At 44.3% G+C, this 21627-nt stretch overlaps 1 protein-coding gene across 5 annotated transcripts in view; it reads right to left on the reverse strand.

The window, feature by feature from the left end:
* gon4lb (gon-4 like b) overlaps positions 1-19521 on the reverse strand; it is a 28464-nt gene extending 8943 nt beyond the window's left edge. Inside the window, exons 1-20 of one of the 5 annotated variants that reach the window (XM_014201147.2) lie at positions 19400-19521; positions 18601-18857; positions 18305-18397; positions 17574-17803; positions 17196-17270; positions 17009-17059; positions 16861-16911; positions 16632-16730; positions 16436-16552; positions 15932-16105; positions 15009-15216; positions 14380-14481; positions 14234-14274; positions 14028-14149; positions 3969-4188; positions 3693-3779; positions 1123-1315; positions 787-940; positions 242-392; positions 9-125 (exon numbers count right to left, since the gene is read on the reverse strand). In XM_014201147.2, coding sequence (XP_014056622.1) covers positions 9-125; positions 242-392; positions 787-940; positions 1123-1315; positions 3693-3779; positions 3969-4188; positions 14028-14149; positions 14234-14274; positions 14380-14481; positions 15009-15216; positions 15932-16105; positions 16436-16552; positions 16632-16730; positions 16861-16911; positions 17009-17059; positions 17196-17270; positions 17574-17803; positions 18305-18397; positions 18601-18857; positions 19400-19413 — 2556 coding nt within the window. In that variant the 5' untranslated portion in view covers positions 19414-19521. Of the gene's footprint in view, positions 1-8; positions 126-241; positions 393-786; positions 941-1122; positions 1316-3692; positions 3780-3968; positions 4189-14027; positions 14150-14233; positions 14275-14379; positions 14482-15008; positions 15217-15931; positions 16109-16435; positions 16553-16631; positions 16731-16860; positions 16912-17008; positions 17060-17195; positions 17271-17573; positions 17804-18304; positions 18398-18600; positions 18858-19302; positions 19322-19399 lie in introns of those variants that run through there. The other 4 variants (XM_014201146.2, XM_014201148.2, XM_014201145.2 and 1 more) reach the window with 4 other exon arrangements.
* Between the last annotated feature and the right edge of the window lie 2106 nt (positions 19522-21627).

The raw sequence follows: 21627 nt of genomic DNA on the forward strand, positions 1-21627 counted from the left end.
GTTTGTACCCGTAGCCAGTTGGGCATGACGGACATCTCTCTCTCCACTGGGGGGCGCTCCTCCCCTGGCATCACCCTGCCACAGGTCTCCTGCATGGCAGGAACTATGTTGTGCTGACAGTACAACTAAGGGAGAAGAAAATAACAGATAAAGCCCAAATGGAAATAGGTGATAACATCAAGGCATGATCAAAACATTGAGAAAGACTGTGATAAGCATCAATGAGTTGTGAGGTCCACACCTTGATAGCGTTGTCAGATGCCTTGTGGCCACACAGCTCCTTGACACGGGAGCGTAGCTGGTCCTGCTTCTTGGTACGGATGAGGTAGCGACACATGAGCTGGTAGGGGAGCTCTGTCTGGCTGAAGTGCTTCAGCCCAAGTACAATGAGCCTGGAACAAAAATCCACATTGCGAGTAAATATCTAGTCTTAAGTCTAACATTCAAACATGCGAGGAGGAATTTGATGCTTGGTTGTAGCAGTAAAGATGACATAGTTCCAACTATGTCGGTGAACGGTCATTGAATGGATTTGGAGATTGCTGAAAAGAGGGTCTCTCTCTAGCTAAGGGTAACACACCTTCAAGTGTTAATATTCAGCTCAATACTGAGCAGGCACTCACAAAATATTCATGTTTGGCATGGCTATTTTTGACCAGGGACTGTGTGTGTAAAATGAGGATTGTTTTTTAACGGGTTGTTTGTGAACATGAGCTCCTGTGGAGTTTGTGTCCCCATACAAGACGTGCAGCATGTGTAAATGTGTGTGTGTGTGTGCACGTGTACCTGTCCTCTCCGCGTGTGTAGAAGTTGTTCTTGGTGCGTGGAGGGTGCAGTGCGGGGTCCAGGCTGCAGTGGGGCAGGAGCTCTGGGTAGAGGAAGACGGAGCGGGTGGCGAGCAGCCAGGCCGTCTCAGCATGCAGCAGAGGGTATGTACGCACTGCAGGGACAACCAAACACTTACACGCAATTCACAAAACCCACCCTCTGACACACATAGATAACACAAAACAGCTACACACACAGGCTATAAATACCATCTTTAGTACATACAATTCAGACTCTCACATATTTACATTACATATGAACCACACACACACACCAGACCTCCCTGTTCATTACCATTGTTATAGCGTGTTTGAGGCCTGGCAGGGGGGGTTGGAGGAGAAGGAGCGGATGGCGAGACAGAGCTCTCCTGCTCCTGGACCAGAGACAGTGCCCCCTGGAGGTTACAGGCCCTGAAGATGCTGCTGAAGCCTGGGTCCCGGACTGACCTGATCGCCTCCGCACGCTGGGCAAACGTCTGGAGCTCCTCCTGGGTGGGAGGCACAGAGAGGGGTGTGTGTGTGTGTGTGTACACAGCAGCGTGAGGAATTGACTCAAAAAGACAACTAAAGCTTTTTTTTGTTACAAGCCGTGTTTCGTTAAAGGCTATTTATTTTTGTTACAAGCCGTGTTTCGTTAAAGGCTATTTTTGTTACAAGCCGTGTTTCGTTAAAGGCTATTTATTTTTGTTACAAGCCGTGTTTCGTTAAAGGCTATTTATTTTTGTTACAAGCCGTGTTTCGTTAAAGGCTATTTATTTTTGTTACAAGCCGTGTTTCGTTAAAGGCTATTTATTTTTGTTACAAGCCGTGTTTCGTTAAAGGCTATTTATTTTTGTTTACAAGCCGTGTTTCGTTAAAGGCTATTTATTTTTGTTACAAGCCGTGTTTCGTTAAAGGCTATTTATTTTTGTTACAAGCCGTGTTTCGTTAAAGCCTGTGTAAAGTTCATTTGTTTCAATGTACCGGTAGGCACATGCGGCTTATAGACATGTGCGGCTTATTTATGTTCAAAATAATATTTCTTTTTTTAAATTCAGTGGGTCGGCTTATATTCAGGTGCGCTTAACAGTCCGGAAATTACGGTACATACATACATACATACATACATACATACATACATACATACATACGTACGTACGTACGTACGTACGTACGTACGTACGTATGTATGTATATATATATATACACACACACACACACACACACACACACACACACACACACACACACACACAGTGTATATATATATATGTATGTATATACACTGCTCAAAAAAATAAAGGGAACACTAAAATAACACATCCTAGATCTGAATGAAAGAAATAATCGTATTAAATACTTTTTTCTTTACATAGTTGAATGTGCTGACAACAAAATCACACAAAAATAATCAATGGAAATCCAATTTATCAACCCATGGAGGTCTGGATTTGGAGTCACACTCAAAATTAAAGTGGAAAACCACACTACAGGCTGATCCAACTTTGATGTAATGTCCTTAAAACAAGTCAAAATGAGGCTCAGTAGTGTGTGTGGCCTCCACGTGCCTGTATGACCTCCCTACAACGCCTGGGCATGCTCCTGATGAGGTGGCGGATGGTCTCCTGAGGGATCTCCTCCCAGACCTGGACTAAAGCATCCGCCAACTCCTGGACAGTCTGTGGTGCAACGTGGCGTTGGTGGATGGAGCGAGACATGATGCCCCAGATGTGCTCAATTGGATTCAGGTCTGGGGGACAGGCGGGCCAGTCCATAGCATCAATGCCTTCCTCTTGCAGGAACTGCTGACACACTCCAGCCACATGAGGTCTAGCATTGTCTTGCATTAGGAGGAACCCAGGGCCAACTGCACCAGCATATGGTCTCACAAGGGGTCTGAGGATCTCATCTCGGTACCTAATGGCAGTCAGGCTACCTCTGGCGAGCACATGGAGGGCTGTGCGGCCCCCCAAAGAAATGTCACCCCACACCATGACTGACCCACCGCCAAACCGGTCATGCTGGAGGATGTTGCAGGCAGCAGAACGTTCTCCACGGCGCCTCCAGACTCTGTCACATGTGCTCAGTGTGAACCTGCTTTCATCTGTGAAGAGCACAGGGCGCAGGTGGCGAATTTGCCAATCTTGGTGTTCTCTGGCAAATGCCAAACGTCCTGCACGGTGTTGGTCTGTTAGCACAACCCCCACCTGTGGACGTCGGGCCCTCATACCACCCTCATGGAGTCTGTTTCTGACCGTTTGAGCAGACACATGCACATTTGTGGCCTGCTGGAGGTCATTTTGCAGGGCTCTGGCAGTGCTCCCCCTGCTCCTCCTTGCACAAAGGCGGAGGTAGCGGTCCTGCTGCTGGGTTGTTGCCCTCCTACGGCCTCCTCCACGTCTCCTGATGTACTGGCCTGTCTCCTGGTAGCGCCTCCATGCTCTGGACACTACGCTGACAGACACAGCAAACCTTCTTGCCATTGCTCGCATTGATGTGCCATCCTGGATGAGCTGCACTACCTGAGCCACTTGTGTGGGTTGTAGACTCCGTCTCATGCTACCACTAGAGTGAAAGCACCGCCAGCATTCAAAAGTGACCAAAACATCAGCCAGGAAGCATAGGAACTGAGAAGTGGTCTGTGGTCACCACCTGCAGAACCCCTCCTTTATTGGGGGTGTCTTGCTAATTGCCTATAATTTCCACCTGTTGTCTATTCCATTTGCACAACAGCATGTGAAATGTATTGTCAATCAGTGTTGCTTCCTAAGTGGACAGTTTGATTTCACAGAAGTGTGATTGACTTGGAGTTACATTGTGTTGTTTAAGTGTTCCCTTTATTTTTTTGATATATATAGAGAAAGAGAGAGAGACTCAGTAACTCACCAGGTATTGTTTGGTGGTGTGGGCCTTGTGGTGCAAGGCCTCCACAGGGCTGCACAGCAGGTGCACCTGGGTCAGCAGCTGTATGTGCTGAACAGAGACAGACAAAACAGGCAGGGGGGGGTGTCAGTGAGTCTACCAGTGTCATGTGTCAATATTTCAACAATTAGAAACTAATTCAAATTAATGGTGTCAATAATAAGGCAACTTTGAAAACAGTCATGTTATATTCCACCAACTTTAGTTCCTCAGTTTGGTTTTACGAGCGGGCCAACCTACCTGTTGGACTTGCTGCTGGAGCTGGAGTTTCTGGGTGTGGTTGAGCGTGAGGACAGGGCAGGGCAGAGGAGGCAGCAGCACCATGGGGGGTGATACCGTGACCATGGGGGTGGAACGGCCAGGGGTCTCCTGGAGGGCTCTCCTCTGCTGCAGAGCCTCCATCTGCTCCCTCACAGTACGCCGCCGCTCTGTTAGCATGTTAGCCAGTGGCTCCTGAAACCTGCAGAGATCAGAGGGCAGGGGTCAGGAAAGGGAATAATAATCATATTGATGACAGAATAATAATACAAGGGGATCTGATGGAGGTTCGTTTGCGTAGCTCTATGTACTTTTGTGCACTGAACTTTTGGAATGTGACGAAAGCGTAGCTCCGCTTGTGCAGACTGACATCACAGTGGTGAGACTTAACCCTCTCTAGGACTCAGCTACTACCACATTGCTGAGTCCTAAGTGGTAGTAGCACTGTCACAGAGCCCTTACTCCACAGTGTGGAAAAACCTGTCTGTCTCTCCGCACGTCATACCGCCTCGTTAACATTTAGAAACACCCATTACAGCCAGGACCAGGACACAGTGACGCAAACGTGTGCGCGTGCATGCGTGGAGGGTTGCTGGAAGGAAGTAAAACGCTCTCTGCTCCCATCAGCTCAGAGAAGTGGCCTGAAAACGGCACGTCGCACACACAGAGACCTCTCAACAGACGTCACAGTTCAAACATCAAAGTAGGCACATGTGTCAACCAGCTACTGAAAACCTGGCGCACTGGGAGTGTATGTGTGTGTGACACACAAAGTGAGTTTGTTAGCGGTGTGTTAGGTGTAGCTCAAATGTGACTCCTGTGTGTTAGTGTGGATTGTAGCTCTACTGTGAGTTCTGTGTGTTAGTGTGGATTGTAGCTCTACTGTGAGTTCTGTCCACCTCCTGACACTTCAGAGGAAGAGAAAACACCAGAGCATTTCTCTGCCTCCCTACCCAAGCAGATACAGCACACCTATGCTGCTCTGTCCCGAAGGGAGGCCTTGGTGTGTGTGTGTGTGTGTGTGTACGTCATTTCAAGTAATTCCTAGAATGGCATAGATGGATAGGCTCACTCGGCTACACAGCTGATGCCTGCTGGACTGTTCATTAACACAGGACTTACTTTTGTTTATCTGTCAGCCCCAGCCTCGAACTCAGGCCCTGTGTGTAGCTAACTGACCCTCTCTGCCCATTTATCGCCATTTACCCTTTGTTGTCGTCTCAGCTGTTTACCCGTTGTTGTCTCACCTGTTGTCTTAGCTCTCCCAATCAACACCTGTGATTGCTTTATGCCTCTCTCTAATGTCAATATGCCTTGTATACTATTGTTTAGGGTAGCTGTCATTGTTTTATTTTACTGTGGAGCCCCTAGTCCTGCTAAACATGCCTCAGATAGCCCCCTTGTCCCACCCCCCACACATGCGGAGACCGCACCTAGCTTAATGGGCGCCTCCAGAGATGCAATCTCTCTCATCGTCACTCAATGCCTAGGTTTAACCCCCACTGTACTCGCACCCTACCATACCCTTGTCTGTACACTATGCCCTGAATCTATCTTACCACGCCCAGAAATCTGCTCCTTTTATTCTCTGTTCCCAACACACTAGACGACCAGTTCCTATAGCCTTTAGCCGTACCCTCATCCTACTCCTCCTCTGTTCCTCTGGTGATGTAAAGGTTAACCCAGGCCCTGTGTGTCCCCAGGTAGTCTCATTTGCTGACTTCTGTAACCGTAAAAGCCTTGGGTTCATGCATGTTAACATCAGAAGCCTCCTCCCTAAGTTTGTTTTATTCACTGCTTTAGCACACTCTGCCAACCCTGATGTCCTAGCAATGTCTGAATCATGGCTTAGGAAGGCCACCAACATTTTTGACATTTCCATCCCCAATTACAACATTTTCCGTCAAGACAGAACTACTGAAGGGATCGGATTTGCAATCTACTGTAGAGATAGCCTGCAGAGTTCTGTCATACTATCCAGGTATATGACCAAACAGTTCGAGCTTCAACTTTTAAAGATCTCTCCAGAAATAAGTCCCTCACTGTTGCCGCTTGTTATAGACCCCCCTCAGCTCCCAGCTGTGCCCTGGACACCATATGTGAATTGATTGCCCCCCCATCTATCTTCAGAGTTCGTACTGCTAGGTGACCTAAATTGGGATATACTTAACACCCCGGCCGTCCTACAATCTAAGATCACACAAATTATCAAAGAACCTTCCAGGTACAACCCCAAATCCATAAACATGGGCACCCTCATAGATATCATCCTGACCAACTTGCCCTCCAAATACACCTCTGCTGTTTTCAACCAGGATCTCAGCGATCACTGCCTCATTACCTGCGTACATTATGGGTCCGCGGTCAAACGACCAACCCTCATCACTGCCAAATGCTCCCTAAAACGCTTCTGCGAGCAGGCCTTTCTAATCAACCTGGCCTGGGTATTCTGGAAGGATATTGACCTCATCCCGTCAGTAGAGGATGCCTGGTTGCTCTTTAAAAAGTGCTTTCCTCACCATCTTAAATAAGCACGCCCCGTTCAAAAAAATGTAGAACTAAGAACAGATATAGCCCTTGGTTCACTCCAGACTTGACTGCCCTTGACCAGCACAAAAACACCCTGTGGCGCACTGCACTAGTATCGAATAGTCTCCGCGATATGCAACTTTTCAGGGAAGTCAGGAATCAATACACACAGTCAGTTAGGAAAGCAAAGGCTAGCTTTTTCAAACAGAAATTTACATCCTGCAGCACTAATTCTCAACATTTTTGGGACACTAAAGTCCATGGAGAATAAGAGTACCTCCTCCCAACTGCCCACTGCACTGAGACTAAGAAACACTGTCACCGCTGATAAATCCACAATAATCGAGAACTTCAAGAAGCATTTCTTTACGGCTGGCCATGCTTTCCACCTGGCTACCCCAACCCCGGCCAACAGCTCTGCATCCCCTGCAGCAACTGGCCCAAGCCCCCCCCCCGATTCTCCTTCACCCAAATGCAGACAGCTGATATTCTGAAAGAGCTGCAAAATCTGGACCCCTGCAAATCAGCTGGGCTAGACAATCTGGACCCTCTCTTCCTAAAATTATCCGCTGCCATTGTTGCAACCCTATTACTAGTCTGTTCAACCTCTCTTTCGTAACGTCTGAGATTCCTAAAGATTGGAAAGCGGCCGCAGTCATCCCCCTCTTCAAAGGGGGAGACGCTCTAGACCCAAACTGTTACAGACCTATATCCATCCTGCCCTGCCATTCTAAAGTCTTCGAAAGCCAAGTGAACAAACAGATCACCGACCATTTTTAATCCCACCGTACCTTCTCTGCTATGCAATCTGGTTTCCGAGCTGATCACGGGTGAACCTCAGCCACGCTCAAGGTCCTAAATGATATCATAACCACCATCGATAAAAGACAGTACTGTGCAGCCGTCTTCATCGACCTGGCCAAGGCTTACGACTCTGTCAATCACCATATTCTTATCGGCAGACTCAACAGCCTTGGTTTCTCTAATGACTGCCTCGCCTGGTTCACTAACTACTTCTCAGACAGAGTTCTGTGTGTCAAATCGGAGGGCTTGTTGTCGGGACCTCTGGCAGTCTATGGCAGTGCCACAGGGTTCAATTCTCGGGCCGACTCTTTTCTCTGTTTTTATCAATGAGGTCGCTCTTGCTGCGGGTGATTCTCTGATCCACCTCTACGCAGACGACACCATTCTGTATACATCTGGCCCTTCTTTGGACACTGTGTTAACAAACCTCCAAATGAGCTTCAACGCCATATAACACTCATTCCGTGGCCTCCAACTCCTCTTAAATGCTAGTAAAACGAAACGCATACACTTCAACTGATCGCTGCCCGCACCCATCTGCCCGACTAGCATCACTACTCTAGACGGTTCTGACTTAGAATATGTGGACAACTATAAATACCTAGGTGTCTGGCTAGACTGTAAACTCTCCTTCCAGACTCATTAAGCATCTCCAATCCAAAGTAAAATCTAGAGTCGGCTTCCTATTTCGCAACAATGCGTCCTTCACTCATGCTGCCGAACTTACCATCCTACCGATCCTTGACTTTAGCCATGTCATTTACAAATTATCCTCCAACACTCAGCAAATTGGATGCCGTCCATCACAGTGCCATCCGTTTTGTCACCAAAGTCCCATATACTACCCACCACTGTGACCTGTATGCTCTCGTTGGCTGGTCCTCGCTACATATTCGTTGCCAAACCCACTGGCTTCAGGTCATCTATAAGTCGTTAATAGGTATAGCTCCACCTTATCTCAGCTCACTGGTCACCATAGCAACACCCACCCGTATCACTCGCTCAAGCAGGTATATTTCACTAGTCATCCCCAAAGCCAACACCTCCTTTGGCCCCCTTTCCTTCCAGTTCTCTGCTGCCAATGACTGGATCGAATTGCAAAATCACTTGGAGACATATCTCCCTTGCTAACTTTAATCGTCAGATGTCAGAGCAGCTTACCGATCGCTGCAGCTGTACACAGCCCACCTGTAAATAGCCCATCCAACCAACCACCTACCTACCTCATCCCCGTATTTGTTTTTCTGCTCTTTTGCACACCAGTATTTCTACTTGTACATCCTCATCTGCACATACAGTTGAAGTCGGAAGTTTACATACACTTAGGTTGGAGTCATTAAAACTCGTTTTTCAACCACTCCATAAATTTCTTGTTAAAAAACTATAGTTTTGGCAAGTCGGTTAAGACATCTACTTTGTGCATGACAAGTAATTTTTCCAACAATTGTTTACAGACAGATTATATCACTTAAAATTCACTGAATCACAATTCCAGTGGGTCAGAACTTTATATACACTAAGTTGACTATGCCTTTAACCAGCTTGGAAAATTCCAGAAAATGATGACATGGCTTTAGAAGCTTCTGATAGACTAATTGACATCATTTGAGTCAATTGGAAGTGCACCTGTGGATGTATTTCAAGGCCTACCTTCAAACTCAGTGCCTCTTTGCTTGATATCATAGGAAAATCAAAAGAAATCAGCCAAGACCTCAAAAAACACATTGTAGACCTCCACAAGTCTGGTTCATCCTTGGGAGCAATTTCCAAACACCTGAAGGTACCATGTTCATCTGTACAAACAATAGTACACAAGTATAAACACCATGGGACCAGGCAGCCGTCATACCGCTCAGGAAGGAGACGCGTTCTGTGTCCTAGAGATGGTGCGAAAAGTGCAAATCAATCCCAGAACAACAGCAAAGGACCTTGTGAAGATGCTGGAGAAAACAGGTACAAAAGTATCTATAGCCAGAGTAAAACGAGTCCTATATTGACATAACCTGAAAGGCCGCTCAGCAAAGAAGAAGCCACTGCTCCAAAACCACTATAAAAAACCAAGACTACGGTTTGCAACTGCACATGGGGACAAGGATTGTACTTTTTGGAGAAATGTCCTCTGGTCTGATTAAACAAAATTAGAACTGTTTGGCTATAATGACCATCGTTATGTTTGGAGGAAAAAGGGGGAGGATTACAAGCCGAAGAACACCATCCCAACCGTGAAGCACGGGGGTGGCAGCATCATGTTGTAGGGGTGCTTTGCTGCAGGAGGGTCTGGTGCACTTCACAAAATAAATGGCATCATAAGGAAGGAAAATTATGTGGATATATCGAAGCAACATCTCAAGACATCAGTCAGGAAGTTAAAGCTTGGTCGCAAATGGGTCTTCCAAATGGATAATGACCGCAAGCATACTTCCAAAGTTGTGGCATAATGGCTTAAGGACAACAAAGTCAAGGTATTGGAGTGGCCATCACAAAGCCCTGACCTCAATCCTATAGAAAATGTGTGGGCAGAACTGAAAAAGTGTGTGCGAGGAAGGAGGCCTACAAACCTGACTCAGTTACACCAGCTCTGTCAGGAGAAATGGGCCAAAATTCACCCAACTTATTGTGGGAAGCTTGTGGAAGGCTACCCAAAACATTTGACCCAAGTAAAACAATTTAAAAGCAATGCTACCAAATACTAATTGAGTGTACGTAAACTTCTGACCCACTGGGAATGTGATGAAAGAAATAAAAGCTGAAATAAATAATTTTCTATTATTCTGACATTTCACAGTCTTAAAATAAAGTGGTGATCCTAACTGACCTAAGACAGGGAATTTTTACTAGGATTAAATGTCAGGAATTGTGAAAAACTGAGTTTAAATGTATTTGGCTAAGGTGTATATAAACTTCTGACTTCAACTGTATATCACTCCAGTGTAAATTCCTAGATTGTAATTACTTTGCCACTATTGGCCTATTTATTGCCGTACCTCCTTACTTCATTTGCACACACTGTATAGAGATGTTTCTATTGTGTTATTGACTGTACATTTGTTTATCCCATGTGTAACTCCGTTTTTGTTTCTGTCGCACTGCTTTGCTTTATCTTGGACAGGTCGCAGTTGTAAATGACAACTTTTTCCTCAACTGCCCTACCTGGTTAAATAAAGATTTAAAAAAAATGGGGAAAAAACGCATGAGCAGCTGCAGTCACGTATCCTGTAGTTGTTCATAACACATTAGACAGACAGCCAATTTGGCTCACCAACCAGCACAAAGTCAACAAGAGGAGGACCGTGTTTGTAGAAAAAAGCAAGCGTGAGCTAAACGGTCAAACATTCACATCCATTCAGTTCTGGGATAGATAGCACTGTTGACTCAAGGAGGACCAGGAAGCAATGGATTATTTGGCTCATCATAATGCTATTTTATGAAACAGTTGGCATTTTAAGAGCATCTCAAAAGTCTAGTTGCTTCATCTTGTTGTTTGCGCCGCATTACAATGTCTATATCATTATTAACCTGTCTGGGCTATGGGGCAGTATTTGCACGGCCGGATAAAAAAACGTACCCGATTTAAACTGGTTACTACTCTTGCCCAGAAACGAGAATATGCATATAGTTGATTTCGATAGAAAACACTCTAAAGATTCTAAAACTGTTTGAATGGTGTCTGTGAGTATAACAGAACTCATATGGCAGGCCAAAACCTGAGAAGATTCCATACAGGAAGTGCCCTGTCTGACAATTTGTTCTCCTTCTGTGGCATCTCTATCAAAAATACAGCATCTCTGCTGTAACGTGACATTTTCTAAGGCTTCCATTGGCTCTCAGAAGGCGCCATAAAGTATAATGGGGTGTCTGCAGTCTCTGGGCAAGTACAGCAGCTCTGTTTGTGAGTGGTCAGGCTGGGAACAGTGACACTGGAGATGCGAGTTCATGAGAATTTTCCATTTTTTTATTTCAGCCTTTGAATGAATACAACGTCGCCCGGTTGGAATATTATCGCTATTTTACGAGAAAAATAGCATCTAGACGTTCCGCTAGCGGAACACCTGCTCCAATATCCAATGATAGGCGTGGCGCGAATTACAAATTCCTCAAAAATACAAAAACTTCAATTTTTCAAACATATGACTATTTCACAGCATTTTAAAGACAAGACTCTCCTTTATCTAACCACACTGTCCGATTTCAAAAAGGCTTTACAGCGAAAGCAAAACATTAGATTATGTCAGCAGAGTACCAAGCCAGAAATAATCAGACACCCATTTTTCAAGCTAGCATATAATGTCACAAAAAACAAAACCACAGCTAAATGCAGCACTAACCTTTGATGATCTTCATCAGATGACACACCTAGGACATTATGTTATACAATACATGCATGTTTTGTTCAATCAAGTTCATATTTATATCAAAAAACAGCTTTTTACATTAGCGTGTGACGTTCAGAACTAGCATACCCCCCGCAAACATCCGGTGAATTTAATAAATTACTCACGATAAACGTTCACAAAAAACAAATTATTTTAAGAATTATAGATACAGAACTCCTCTATGCACTCGATATGTCCGATTTTAAAATAGCTTTTCGGTGAAAGCACATTTTGCAATATTCTCAGTAGATAGCCCAGCCATCACGGCTAGCCATTTAGACACCGACCAAGTTTAGCCCTGATCAAACTCCGATTTACTATTACAAAAGTTTCATTACCTTTGTTGTCTTCGTCAGAATGCACTCCCAGGACTGCTACTTCAATAACAAATGTTGGTTTGGTCCAAAATAATCCATCGTTATATACGAATAGCGGCGTTTTGTTCGTGCGTTCCAGACACTATCCGAAATGGTAAAGAAGGGTCGTGCGCATGGCGCAATTCGTGACAAAAAAAATTCTAAATATTACATTACCGTACTTCGAAGCATGTCAACCGCTATTTAAAATCAATTTTTATGCCATTTTTCTCGTAGAAAAGCGATAATATTCCGACCGGGAATCTCCTTTTCGGCAAACAGAGGGAAAAAAAAAAATCACAAAGACGGGGGCGGTCAGGTCACGCGCCTAAGCCCACAGTCCCTTGATCGGCCACTTGAGAAAGGCGATAATGTGTTTCAGCCTGGGGCTGGGATGACGACATTCAGGTTTTTCCCGGGCTCTGAGCGCCTATGGACAACGTAGGAAGTGTCACGTTAGAGCAGAGATCCTTAGTAAAAGATAGAGATGGCAAAGAAGTTCCAGAAATGGTCAGACAGGCCACTTCCTGTAAAGGAATCTCTCAGGTTTTGACCTGCCATTTGAGTTCTGTTATACTCACAGACACCATTCAAACAGTTTTAGAAACTTTAGGGTGTTTTCTATCCATATATAATAAGTATATGCATATTCTAGTTACTGGGTAGGATTAGTAACCAGATTAAAAAACGTACCCGATTTATCCAGCCGTGAAAATACTGCCCCCTAGCCATAAGAGGTTAAACAGCGTTTGACATGCTTTGAAGTACGTTAATGGAATATTTTGAAATTCGGATACTGACCTGAACGCACGAACAAAACAGAGGTATTTGAATATAACTATGGATTATTTGGAACCAAAACAACATTTGTTGTTGAAGTAGAAGTCCTGGGAGTGCATTCTGACAAAGAACAGCAAAGGTAATCCAATTTTTCTTATAGTAAATCTGAGTTTGGTGAGGGCCAAACTTGGTGGGTGTCAAATTAGCTAGCCGTGATGGCCTGGCTATGTACTCAGAATATTGCAAAAATGTGCTTTCGCCGAAAAGCTATTTTAAAATCGGACACCACGATTGCATAAAGGACTTCTGTATCTATAATTCTTAAAATAATTGTTATGTATTTTGTGAACGTTAATCGTGAGTAATTTAGTAAATTCACCGGAAGTTTGCGGTGGGTATGCTAGTTCTGAACATCACATGCTAATGTAAAAAGCTGTTTTTTGATATAAATATGAACTTGATTGAACAAAACATGCATGTATTGTATAACATAATGTCCTAGGAGTGTCATCTGATGAAGATCAAAGGTTAGTGCTGCATTTAGCTGTGGTTTTGGTTTTTGTGACATATATGCTTGCTTTGAAAATGGCTGTGTGATTATTTTTGGCAGGGTACTCTCATGACATAATCTAATGTTTTGCTTTCGCTGTAAAGCCTTTTTGAAATCGGACAATGTGGTTAGATTAACGAGAGTCTTGTCTTTAAAATTGTGTAAAATAGTCATATGTTTGAGAAATTGAAGTTATAGCATTTTTGAGGTAATTGAATTTCGCGCCACGCGATTCCACTGGCTGTTGACTAGGTGGGACGCAAACGTCCCACCTTGCCCAGGGAGGTTAATATGAGGTACTGGGTTGGTGGACCAATTCAGTGACCTTGTGGTTAGTGTCCACTCTGAGATCGGAATGTTGTGAGTTCGATCCCCGGCCAAGTCAAGACTGTAAAAATGGGAACCAATGCGCCTCTGCTTGGCACTCAGCATGAAGGAGATAGATTGGGGGTAAGGCCCTGCGATAGACTAGCATCCTGTCCAGGGGGTCTACTTGTACATCAAGCTGCCTCATGCTATAGAAACAGGAGATCTGCTCCTACTAGCTGTTCCAGCTCAAGGCTACTTACTTACTGGGTTGGCTGTACACTTTTTGAAAGCCCTTTCTTTCCCCGAGAGAAATAGTGAGAGGGTCAGGGTGGAATCATACCGAATGGCTTGTGGAACATTGAATTGTGGAGCACTCGGGGGTGGAGCAGCTTCCTCCCTCTCTTCATCTTCTTCGTGCCCATCGTCATCCTGCCCATTCACTATTAGCTCATCATCCTGGAACTGAAGGGGTAAAAAGTGTGAGATTCAGAAAGAGATTTTTTTAAAGAAATAGACTTGCAGATATGATCCCATAATCCTCCTCACCGTCTCGAAAAGCTCCTCCAATAGCTCGTTCACTTCCTTTTCTGAAAGAGGGAGAAAGGAAATAGTTTGGTTGAATTGGAATTTACCAGGCCCTTATATGTCTGTGGTTAGGGATGATGTATGGAAACATTATTACAGAGACTCACTGGTGATGCGTACGGCCCGGTCGTTCCTGTAGTCCTCTCGGTCAGGCTCATCCAGATCCTCCAGGAAATTATACTCTGGGTCGTCATCATCATCACCCTCTTCTGAGAGAGAAAAGAGAAGGCGGAGGTAGCGAGAGAGACAGAAACAGTTATTTTAAACTGTTTAAAAGTGAAGGTATATGGCCTAAGGGTAAAAGGGCTGTCAACACACACAACCATAACCAGTGAAGACGAAACGGGAAAGATGAGGCAGAGTGGGGGAGACAAACAGGAGCAGAGCAGTGGGGGGAAAAGTCAAAATGAGCAAAACATGACAGAGCAGAGAGAGCAATTAAACCAGCAACACACACATCTCCCGTAAAACGTGTATACACACACACACACAGGTTAAATGCAGCTCCATCTGTCTCAGTCTACCTGCTTCACACTTTTCAGTGTTTGGAGGAGTGCCAACTGTGTATTTCACTAATAAATGTATTTGCTCCAGGAAAAACTGAATTCATGGCCCATTTTTGAGAATGATGCAAAATCCTGTTGCATCGGTTTCTACATGGTCAGACCATTCCATTTCAATAGTACACTGCCCATCCTTCAACCCTCCCTCATCATCCCTTTCTTTGAATCCTAACCTTCATTCTCCATGTCGGATGTCATGAGGCCCTGCAGCCACTCGCTCCAGTCGCGGTCCTCCAAGGCCAAGCTGTAGTCGTACATGTCAGGCGTGATGTCAGGGGCATGTAGCTCCGCCTCCAGCTTGCCCAGGGGCACGTTCCTCAGGGTCCGTTTGGAGCGGGTACGACATGCCACCAGGCTAGACCCTGCACCTCCAGTCAGAGGCTGGAAACAGAGAGATGGAACCAATGAAGGAAGAGATTCACATTGGTCCTGATATGGCTGAATAGAGTCCTGATAAGAGTCAGAAGATTTCCTGGTATAGCTGAATAGTCTGCTAGTATTCATGGGTTGCACGTTTCGTCACAGTATTGTTTTGAACGTTCTCTTGAGGACTGATGACCGAATGAACGTTCTACTCAATGCATTGTCAATGGCGGTGATGAAGACTTCATCAAAAGAGCATTACAGTTGCTTGAAAACCCTATTACATTTCAAAAGGAGGCAAATAATTAGTAGGAAAACCTTTTGTCATAATTGTTATGTCGGCAGATTGACTTTAGATGCAGTATAACTTTAGCTAGCTAGCCAAGATTGAGGGGACAGCACTGAATTTTAGCTAGCTAACGCTAGCATTGATAGCTATTTTTGACAAACTTTGCTAGCTAATAGAAACTTTGCCCTCTCTAAAGTAAGTTCGACCACATAATGATGGAAAATGTGTTTTCGACTGATTATTTTCCTACTTTAGCACTGTCATCCTATTTCCAAGCCACTGTAGTGTAATTTAGACTAAATAGGCATTAGCCCCCGTCCAAAATGACTTGGCATCCGTCGGGGACTAATATGGCTGTGGGGTCTGTAGAAAGTTCATAATAATGGCAACGATGCGACTAAGTGATGGAAGTGCAACCCATTAATAGCTTAACAGTTTCAGTACCTGGAAGGGTTCGGTGCAGATGGGGCTGAGCTCCAGCTCTTCCTCCACTGCGTGAAGCTTCTCCAGGAATGTGCAGTCTTGGGCCCTGAGGGGCCGGGAGGGACCAGTGGAGGACGGGGGCGGAGGGGGCCCCATAGGAACAGTGTCTACCCTCAGATGTCTGGGCTGCCTTGGCTTCTAAACATAAACCAAGACCAACATTACAGTAAACTCATACTCATCCAGTGTACATTGTAAATATTAACTCAGTCAGTTAACTCTGACCCTGTGTATGTGTGTTAACATACTTTCTTGTATTCTTATTTCTCCTTTCTTGTATTCTTATTTCTCCTATGTTATCTTCAGTATTACTTTTGTATTGATTACTGCATTGTTAGGTTTAGAGGTGTCAAGAAAGGCATTTCACTGTACTTGTGACAACAAAATATAAAATAATAATTGCATTCTTTCCCCCCCAATTATTTCAATAACTTTCAATCAAAGGCCAAACGCAGAGTGTGTTACCTGTCTGGGACTGTCAAATCTGTCCTCTTCACACTCAGAGTGTCCAGGGGTCCTGGGCCGCGTCCCTCGGGCACACCGTGGGGACGAGGCTGTGCTGTCCACATCACTCCAAAACGTCTGAAACGACAATGTCACAGGCATGACATCGTAGTCACATAGCACACACTTTTGACTGATTGAAAATGCTCTTCCTCACCTCCTCTGTAGTCTCATCCTCCTCATCCTCATCGGGGCAGTACTCTTCATCAGAGGAGTCCTCCTCCTCCTCCAGAGGGATGTCAACAAACTGGGGGGGCTGGGGAGAGGAAGCAGGGAGTGAGATGAGAGGGAGCGAAATATAGAAAGAAAGCAACAGAGATGAAACAACAGTGAGGAGTAATAAAGTATTTGACATGACACTAGCACTGTGTGTGACAGGGACGTACCTTCACTTCAAGGGCCCTTTTGATAGGAGAAATATTCCAAGTGGGGATGCCCTGCAAGAGAAGAGGAAGCGGCTTTAGACTATTGAGATGAATCCAGGACAGAATATTAAAAGGTAGCTAGCTGCAAGTTGTGTTACTGGAAACCCACCACCCCCTTTTCTACCACCTCCTTCAGTCTGGAGCGGGTCATCTTGGGCTCCTGATGGATGCAAATAGAAGATAAAAACATTGAATTCAGGCAGAGGAGAGAGAAATTATTAAAAACTTGCAAGTGATATCAGCAACCAATTTCTGAGTTGTACTGTCAGTATAACTTGCTGTATGTTGACGCTCACAAATAGGGGTAGGTCCTGCGTCTCCTGGATGGCTGCTTTCATCATGGCCACTACGTGCTCGTTGGTTATCACCTCCTGAGGGAAACATTCACAGGTGTCAGTCAAAAATGTTCAACACTAACATTAGTACTTAGCAGTTAGCATTAACCCCTCTTTTGCCCGGATTGAGACCCATTTACATTTTAGTCATTTAGCATACGCTCTTATCCAGAGCGACTTACAGTAGTGAATGCATACATTTCATTTCATGCATTTTTTTTGTACTGGCCCCCCGTGGGAATCGAACCCATAACCCTAGTGTTGCACACACCATGCTGGCGTTGCAAACACCATACTCTACCAACTGAGCCACAGGGAAGACTACCCCAGGTAACTCACATGGAGGATGGTCCGTACGTTGACGGAGGTCAAGTTGTGTTGCTGTGACTTCCTCTCCAGATCCATATCCAGCTGCTCAAACTCATCCTCCTCACTGTCACTGGATGAATCTTCCGACGACTTTTTTCCAGCCACGGAGTGTCCCTCTTCCTGCCCATTGTCTAAAGTGCTCTTCATTTTCGAACTGCTCTTCCTCGTTGACAGCCTCTGGCCCCCACAATCCTCTCCATCTTCAGACAGAAGTAATGAATTTGTGCACATCAAAACAGAAACCCAATTCTCATACACTAGAAATCTGATTCAGTGTTTCCAAAATGGTGGGTATGTCCACTTCCTATAGAGCAGGGATAAGCAACTTTGATGGGGGTGAGGGCCACAATAAATCTGAATTCATCATGAGGCGCTGCAGTGGCTCGCAGGTCTGCATACCAACATCCATACATACCCACACATGCAGTCAGAGCAGGCCCTAGACTTTTGGGGGAAAACATTTTAGCTCCCCGCCTCGACCTTGGAGAGCTAATTTCCTTCAATTCCACACATTTTGCCAATGGGTTTGGAAAGCTAATTTCCTGCAATTCGACTAATTTTGCCATAAGGTGGAGAGAAATTATTGCAGTTTTGAATATGATATCTGAGGGTTGTCTGAGGGGAGGGGGGGGGGGGGGTTGTTTTTGGAAATTGTTCTTGTTTATTCAGAGTGTCACAAGAAGCAGAGTTGAGAAGCTCACCTAAGGTGATTACCAGGCCCAGTTCTGTGTCCTCTTCCTCTGCCTCAGAGGGGCTGGGAGATAGCTGGCAATCCTCCCCATTCTTAAGCTGGCCTGCAGCAGACACAAAACAAAGATTTCACAATGAGATGGGAATGTGATCAACTCCTATCACTGAAACATGTAAAACCAATAAATGTAAAACCAATGAAATGCCCTTGCACATAAACTCCCACATCCCTTCGTATCTCAGCAACACACTATGCGTTACTCTCTCTAGTTCTCCATTCCCCCTTCCTTTTCTCATCCCTCCGTACCTGAAGCAATGGTCCTCTGCTTGAACCTGGGAGAGTGTCTCATTGGTGACAGCCCATCTGGGACCGTCATCCCAGAGCCCTTTCCCTTAGCCGGGGTGGAAATGGAGATATGTCTGTTAACAGAGAGAGTGCAGAGTGGACCACCTTTGGAGATCTGGGGGGCACAGGTTGTCTCATCCCTCTTTAAGGCTTTAGAACGCATGGGCCGTGGTTCTGGGGTGCTCGATTTGCGTTTCTGGGCTTTCATGCTTCGAGGCCTGAAAGAACACAACAGTTTAACGTTACAGTTACATGAAGGGGGGGGGGGGGGGCTAACGTTAGCAGACAGTAAAATATATTTTGTCATAGAATATGACAATATGATTCAATATGTAGTTGTTACTAGATAGACAAAATGTGTATAACCGAGTAAAACAGCTAACGAATGTGTCCCATTTGTGTGCAATCCAAGCTACTATCTAGCTAGCTGTTATTATCTAGCCAAGTTAGCAAGATAGTGGTGCCGCTTTCTCAGTTGCAGAACAAAAAGCACAACCAAGTCAACACAGCTATAGAAACAATTTCTTACTAGCTAAAATAATCGTATGATACAAGTCACGCTACTCACGCTAATGACCCTGAGGTAGTTGTTTGGGTAGCTAGCTAGCTAGTGTTGTTGTTATTAGCTTGCTGGCTAACGACGTATATTTGTCAACAACTAACCTTGTGTGTTTGTGTGTCTCGGAACTGGACGCCCGACTTTTATAGGTTGACAGTACATTGACCTTTCAAATTTAGTAACTTTATTGATGTCACTTACCCGCAAATAGGCATTTGGTGCCATGAGAAGATAACGAACTAAGCAAATCTCAAAATAATTTACAGCGCCCTTTCCCGCGTGTTACAGATAAATCCATCCCCAATTAATTTCCCCATAGCATTAGAGATCCTACCTCAAGTACAGTGGGCCTGCTATCAGCAGTGAAAGGTTAGACTATTCAATTCACGTTGTTTCAGCAGCCTACAGTAAATGTTTGTGTTATTAACCACACACATTATTTCAAGTTGATTCACCAGGTTATGTTTTCTTACAGTGGTTTTAATGGATGGAGTTGACAATTGCACGTGCGCACATGCACACACACGCACTTAGATTATTTATTCGATTATTTGTCGTGGTTGTTTTTGTAAAAAAATAATAATAATAACACCCCCAAAAATTACTCTATTTATATTATTTATTTGGAGGGATCTGGATAATCTTGCACCTTGATACCTGAAACAAACCATATGACAGCAAAGCATGTTATATACGCACCTCCATTATGATGCATCGTTCCAGAATATTTGGAAAAGCACCAACAGAATATGAATATGGAATAAACACAGCTACGGATCAAACCTAAAATAACTGTTTTATCAACAAACTTCCATTTAAAGTTATTTTTTAAATACAATCTTCTACATATGAATGCCTGAAATGGAAACTGTGAGTATTATTATTATTTGTATTCTTTACAATAAACAAGTTTAAGCTACTTTTATCCTAAAATTTTGGTCAGAGTGGACTGGTTTTGCCAGTCCCAAAAAAGCGCTTTAAAATGCTAAGAAAGTGCTTTCAAATGTTCAGTACTGGTCAAAGTTCACCCTCAGCCTTCCAAATCAAGATATTCATGTATTTATTGTAAATTCAACTTGTTTGTAAACTCAGAATATTCTCTATCTCCAATTTACAGATATCCATAGCATACAAGTCAGGGAACCCCAGGCTCCAAAGTGACAGAGGCCTAGAGGTCAAGTCTCTGGTGTCCATGGGTAACAGCGAAGCAACACCTCCATCTTTTGGCTCAAAGGGCAAAGTTGCTCACAGGGCTACTGCTGACCTGTACCACCTCCCAAAGCCCCAAAAGACTAAAGTCCTATATGAGTCCATCCTGCTTGTTGACCCCATCAACCCCAATGAAATCAGGATGATCCTGAGGACGATTGGCTTCTCCCTGACAGAGAAGCAGCTGAACAACATAAAAAATAAAGAAATTAAAAGATTGGAAGATATCAAAAAGAAAGAAATTAAAAGAAAGGAGCTGGAAAAGAAATGGAGCCAGCTGCAGAGGCCTAAATGGATCCTCAAGCTCATCAAGCTGCGACAGGGGACCAAACCCATCCATGGCAGCAGCGGACTGAAGACAACAGCCAGCCAGAGTGAAGGGGGCTCTGCCCGTACATCAGATAAGGCGGCTAGCAACAAGGGGCAAAAGAGAACAGCCAGCCAGATGGAAGGAGAAAGCAGCTGTACCTTAGAGGCATCTGGAAGGGGACAGAAAAGAGCAGTAAGGCAGGTGGAACGAGTAGAACTCAACTCATCCAAACGCTTCTTCAATATACCTCCCAGCCAGAAGAAGTTGAGAGTCATTGATATTTACTCATATGTATTTGCACCCAGCCACATTGCCGATCACACATATGCACGCAAGAATAGTTCTTAACTTAAAGATTGCAACAATATAAAGTTGGTAAAAAAAATGTGACATAACAGTCATCAGTCAGTGTGTTTAGAATCACTATTCTTAGCAACAACAGCCAGAGAGAGCTGCCCAATGGACATGTAATGTAACCATCCTAGAGCTGTACTGCTGATAAAATCTTCAACACTTGACTTAACTGAAAGCTTAAAAAAAAAAATCTATATATAATTTCTTAATACTAAACTTAATACTAAATACTGTAGCTAGTCTCACTAGAGTCTCTAGACAGATGGGTTGCCTCCCACAATCTTACAATGTTCCAGCACAGTGCTGGTGCCCTAGCTCGGTCTGGGATTTCCGAGACTACAAAATAGATATAACCTAGTTGTTTTTGTGCTCTATAAACCATTAATCAACACGATTAATGGTTGAACGTTTTGGTCATCTTTTAGCCAGTGGAGGCTCATCAGAGGAGGAAGGGGAGGACCGTCCTCCTGAGTGAATTTCATAAAAATTTAAATTGTAAAACATTTCAAAAGTTATCCTTTTTAGATAAGACTATACTAAATATAATCACGTCATC

Source organism: Salmo salar, chromosome ssa05, assembly GCF_905237065.1.
Source record: "Salmo salar chromosome ssa05, Ssal_v3.1, whole genome shotgun sequence".
In the NCBI taxonomy this organism is placed as follows: Eukaryota; Metazoa; Chordata; class Actinopteri; order Salmoniformes; family Salmonidae; genus Salmo; species Salmo salar.